Source organism: Ichthyophthirius multifiliis, assembly GCF_000220395.1.
Source record: "Ichthyophthirius multifiliis unplaced genomic scaffold scaff_1120509250990, whole genome shotgun sequence".
NCBI classification, from domain to species: Eukaryota; Ciliophora; class Oligohymenophorea; order Hymenostomatida; genus Ichthyophthirius; species Ichthyophthirius multifiliis.
Genome location: NW_004086307.1, coordinates 1,661 through 7,623, shown reverse-complemented (window position 1 = coordinate 7,623; position 5,963 = coordinate 1,661). Strand labels below are relative to the sequence as shown.

General features: G+C 19.6%; 1 protein-coding gene across 1 annotated transcript, besides 9 other annotated features; it reads right to left on the bottom strand. All coding sequences in view use genetic code 6, as the record gives it.

Annotated features, from left to right (window-relative positions):
* Positions 1–203: 203 nt before the first annotated feature.
* Positions 204–235: a microsatellite.
* Positions 236–356: 121 nt separating this feature from the next.
* Positions 357–420: a microsatellite.
* A 71-nt stretch (positions 421–491) lies between these two features.
* Positions 492–521: a microsatellite.
* An 806-nt stretch (positions 522–1,327) lies between these two features.
* Positions 1,328–1,394: a microsatellite.
* Positions 1,395–1,728: 334 nt separating this feature from the next.
* Positions 1,729–1,762: a microsatellite.
* A 282-nt stretch (positions 1,763–2,044) lies between these two features.
* Positions 2,045–5,684, bottom strand: IMG5_125530 (hypothetical protein; the record flags this gene model as incomplete). Its single annotated transcript, XM_004032231.1, has 7 exons — positions 2,045–2,621; positions 2,739–2,855; positions 2,908–3,180; positions 3,324–3,844; positions 4,405–4,815; positions 4,856–5,283; positions 5,327–5,684. 7 exons carry the CDS (start codon positions 5,682–5,684, stop codon positions 2,045–2,047), a joined length of 2,685 nt encoding a protein of 894 aa, XP_004032279.1.
* Positions 2,672–2,710: a microsatellite.
* Positions 3,186–3,244: a microsatellite.
* Positions 3,241–3,290: a microsatellite.
* Positions 5,685–5,782: 98 nt separating the features above from the next.
* Positions 5,783–5,826: a microsatellite.
* Positions 5,827–5,963: the final 137 nt, after the last annotated feature.

Sequence of the window (5,963 nt, the reverse complement as noted above, 5' to 3'; positions counted from 1 at the left end):
ATCATGATTACATATATTTTATTTATATTCTAAATATATTATTGTTTAAACCTTTAACCTATTTTTTTTTTTTTTTTTTTTTTACGGATATTTTTATTAAATATATGTAAAATATCTTTATTTGACTATAATTAATATTTAATTTTTTGTTCTAAATTAATTTTAACCATTTGCTAATATATTATAATTTTTAAAAACGGAGTAAAAAAATAAAAAAAAATAGAAAAAAAATAAATAAATGACTGAATTAATATAAAACAGTCTAAAAAAATTTTTCCTTTTAATAATTTAAAAATCTTTCCTTTATAAAATATATTTATTTATACATTCCTTAATAATTTCTTAGTTTTTAATAAATATATATATATATATATATATATATATATATTTTTATATATTTTTATATATATATATATATATTTATTTATGAAACGATAAACAATTTTTATCCTAAACAGTGTGGTTATTTATATCTTAATTTTTATAAGTTCTTTTAATAAATTAATTTTAATAAATCTAATAAAATTAGAGACTATAAATTAGAGCTTTTATTAAAAATATCTTATTATATTAAATAAATAAAAAAAAAAGAATAAAAATATATATATATAATATTTTTTTTTAATATTACCATAAATAAATAAATATATGTAATTTTTTTAAAAATTATAGTATATTAAGAATATATTGTAAATACAATAATATTTTCTTTTTTTTTGGTTATTTTTTTTTTACTTCCTTCTTTAGTCGCCTTTTATTTATTTTAAAGTATAAGGATGTCATGTTTTGTTAAATAATGATATTTCATAAAATATTATATTAAATAAATACTCAAGAAACAAACTAGTTTTAAATCACTATATTTATTTTTGGGTAAACTAATAAATAAATAGTTTAATTTTTTTTTTTTTTATAAATAATCATCTATTTATTTAGAAACATATAAATTTTTTTTTTTAAATCAAACAAAAACCTTATTTTTTTATTCAAACAAAAAATTTTTTTTTAATTGAGTCTTTAACAAAAAATTAAAGAAAAAAAAATATATACAAGAAAATAAATATATATAATTCTAAAATATTTAGTATAAAAAAATATATATATAATCATCATTATCCCTCCCACTCCTCCTCCCCCCTCCTGAAAGAAAACTTCATTAGAATAGAGTATATTATATTTCGTTAGTTTTTCTAAAAATAATTATTCTTATATTATTAAATAATATAAATGAGTCTTGCATATTTCAATAATAATTTATGACTGATCTAGATATTCCCATAGAATATAAATATGCTTCGAATAAAAATTCTACATTAAAATGCAAGAAATATATATATATATATATATATATATATATATAAATATATATATATATATTATATATGTATATATATTTATTATAAATTATTAGGTTATTTATTTATTTTAGGCTTATTATTAAAGTATAGTATTAAGTCCAGGGTTTACATTAATTTAAAGTGGGATAAAGTTGAATTTGACTATATTGATATTGGTTTGGTGTTTAATAATTAAAAAAGAAATACAGGAAAATTACTAATGTTTTTAATTTATTTTTGTATTTTTTAAACTTATATATATATACTTTAAACTATATAAAATAATGAATTTTCTTATATTTATATATTTTTTTGTTAATTTGTTTTAGTATAAAAAAGATCACCATATACATAATAATTTATAATTAAATTTATATATTCATATTAGAAAATATTAATTAAAATATTTATATTTATTAAATATTGAATACTTAATACAAATATTTTTTTTTATTTAAAAAAGAAAGAAAAAATACTATCTATTTAATAAAAACAATATATATAAACATCTATTAATATTTTTAAAATTTCTTTTTAAATACAAGTTTGATAAAATATATAATAAAATCAAAAAACAAAGTTAATTATTTAATTAAAGCTAATTCTATAACTTTTATCTAAAATACCTATTTTTAAAAAAAGAACTAATATATAAAACAGAAAAATAAAAGTTATATATTTATAAAAAATATTTCCTTTTATTATTATCAATTTATATTATTTTATTATTTTATATTTTATTCACTAACACCTAATCCTTAGCAATTATATCTAATTGATGATCTTTTTCTAACTAAACTAGGTAGAGACTTTTCCATCCTTGAAAACTCCATTTAATCTTCTCTAAATATCTTAATTTTATTAAATAAGAAATTAGGAAATATTTTTATTAACAATTCCATTATTAAAGCACCCGAACCTACTCCTATACATATTAAATGTTAATATAATGTTAATTAACTAACACCTACATATTCTCCTCCAAATTAGATCATGAATAACTATATTATAAAAGTTAAAATTATGATTAACCAAAATAAGTAATTATTAAAAAGTCCAGTGAATACATTTATTTCATGTCTTTCTAATTTTCGAGCATTAAATTCATTAAAAATTTGCAATAATACAAATGCTTAAAAAAATATTGTAAAATGAACACCTTTTTCTTATGAAAATTTGGTAATTCCAACCGAACTTTATATACCTAACCATTATGGGAATTTAAATAATATTAAAATTAAAACAGTAATTTAATATATGCTTTATCCAACAATATTTCGCCACCTTTATAAAAAGTATATTTTAATGTATATTTAATTTTTTTTTTTAAAAAAAATAATAATAATAATAATAATAATGATAATTAATAATAACATTAAAACATATTTTTTTATATATTACATGTTAGGTGTTATAATAGAATCATTTCTTCCATAAGGTTATCTTAGTAAAAGTAAATCGGAAGGATTTTCAGTTGATAAGGCTAGAGAAGCAAAAGTATCCATTATAATATTTACCCTTATTATTATTATGATTAATATTTAAAAAGAAAAAAAAAAAAAAAAAATACCAAAGCATTTAAATAGAATTTAAAGGAGATTATTTAATAACTACAGCACCCATAAAACACATAAATAAAGCAACAGCATTAACAGTTAATTAAAATTAAATAAACTTTCTAATAGAATCATATATATTTCTTCCATATTTACATGCGGTTACAATGCTGACGAAATTATCATCTAATAGAATAATACCTGCAGCTTCTTTTGCAACTTCTGTACCTGCAATACCCATAGCGAAACCAACATCTGCTTTTTTTAAAGCAGGAGCATCATTAGTTCTATTATATAAATATAAATATAAATATAAATATAAATATAAATATAAATATAAATATAAATATATTATATTATATTATATTATATTATATTATATTATATTATATTATATATCCCATCTCCTGTTACAGCTACAACTTCTTACATTTAAATTAATCCTGTAACTAGCATATATTTATCATCAGGAGTAGATCTTGCTAGGATTTTTAGTTCTTTAACAATTTTTTTGAATATATCAAAATTAAATATTTTAGCTTCTCCTCTATCTTCAATATTTTATGCATATGGATTATCATATGCTATTCCTCCAATTAATTCTCTGAACTTTTTACCTTCCATTACTTCATAATTATTTTAATTTACCTTATAATCCTAAGTCAGGATTTTACAATCTTTTGCTATTGCAACAGCTGTATTAAGGTTATCACCAGTAACCATTCTGACTCTAATTCCTGCTCTATAGCATATTTATATTGCTTTTGGTATTTCGGTTCTTATTGGATCTTTTATTCCTGCTATCGCTATTAGCGTTAAATTAGTTTCTAAAAAATTTTCGTTTAAAGATTAAGCTGATGTTCCTGGTTATATTTCTATATCCTTATAAGCTAGAGCTAGTGTTCTCAGCGCTTAATCAGCAAATTTTTTTATTACTTAAACTTTTATTTTCTCTTTTTAATTAAAATCGCATATTATGTTTTCATTTCTGCACTTTATGAATGTACATCTTTCTAAAATTATCTCACTAGCTCCTTTTACATAAACTCTAAAACAATTCGGACTATATTAATAAACAGTAGTCATTTTTTTTCGTGTACTACTAAATGGAATTACCCTTAAAATATTATCACAAGGCCTAAAATTTTAATAATAATATCCAAGTTAATCTACTAACTCTATCAGGGCACATTCAGTTTTATTTCCTTTTTTTATTAAATTTTATATTTTTATTGATTTGTTTGTATTATAAAAAACCTGTTTATATCCATTTATTTTTTTATATGTCCTTCTCTGGATAAGCAGATGAATTTATACATATACATTCTGCAAGACATGATGATAATGTTTGAGCTACTTAGTCTCTTCTTATTTATTCTCTTCTATATATTCTATTATCAATATACATATTTGAAACAGTCATTATATTTTGGGTTAAAGTACCTTATTATTTTTTTATAAATAAATTTAAATAAATAATAACCTGTTTTATCTGAGCATATATTAGTTACTCCACCCATAATTTCACATGAAGAAAGTTATTTAACTAGATTATTTTCTTCTTTCATTTTATTTACTGAATAAGCTAAAGCTATGGTAACTGCCAAAGGTAGACCTTCAGGTACTGCTACAACAATAATAGTAACTGCAACCAAAAAGCTGTTAATAATTTCTTTTAAACTTTCAATGCATAAAAAACAATGTTCGCCTAAAATTATATTCATTATTAAGTGTATCAATATTGCACACATAGTTAGGCAAGCTGCTACTGAGCCTACTTTTCCTATATCTTCAGCCACTGTTTCGAGTTTTTTTTATAAAGGGGTTGGAGGTTATTCTTCCTATAATTTCTCTTTTAATTTTCCTAATTATGTATTTGAACCTACTGTACAAACTAATATAAGACCGCTCCCATCCATTACCTAAAAATCAAATTTTCAAACAAAGTAAGAAAATAATTACTTTTGATCCAGAAATTAAGAAATAAGTATCTTATGAAACTTCACCTGATAAGGCAGGGCATTTAGTAACTAAATCACTTTCTCCTGTAACACTTGATTCATCCATACTAATTTCACTTCCTTCAAGTAAAATACCGTCTACAGGCATTACGTCTCCTATTTAAATATGTAAAAGATCCCCTACAAGTAACTCTTTAGAATCAATTTATATAACCTGTATATTAGTACATATTATTTTTTTATTTTTTATTTTTACTTTTCCATTCCTTGTAACTTAAATATTCATTTATTCACGTTTTTCAGAAAGTTTCTAAAACTATTTTTCTTTAACGTAATTATTTCCTGCTGAAATACTTATTATAATTATCACTGCTAATATTATTGTTCCACCTTCCATCCAGCCTTTTTAAAAACCATCTTCTAAAATACCTATAATTTAATTTTAATTTTTTATTAATAAATATTTTAATACCTATTGTTGTTGATACAAAAGATGCAATGCATAAAATTTGTAACATTAAATCTTCAAAACAATCCATTATCATTTAAAATAAAGTTTTTCTTTTTTTCAGAGCAGGTTTATTATCACCATAAAATATTTTGCGAGCTTTTATTTCATCTGGTTTTGTATTTATTCCTGCTTTTAAATTTGTGAATAATTAATCTAATAAACCTTTTGCACCTCCAAGGACTATTAATTTACTTTAGCTTACTTTATCTCTTATATTATCTATTTCAAATAAACTTGATAATTCTTAAGGATCTATTATAAAATTTAAAGCAAGTTCTTCAACTTCTTCATCCTTTCTTGATTGAACTTCTTAAACCATTTAATAAAATATAAATATTTTTTTAATTATTATTTTTATAAATTAATTTTTTTTGATGTTTCAAAAGTATTAAAATAAGATGAATATTTAAAAATAATAATAAAAATAAAAAGATAAATACAAATAAAATATAAATCCAAATTTTATAAGTATAAATTTAAAATAATAATTGCGTTTATACAATGAGTTTTTCTATTTTTATTATAAATTAATAATATTACTAAATATATAGGTTTTTAGATAATTTTTCAATATTATCTTATTTTAAAATTTAAATTT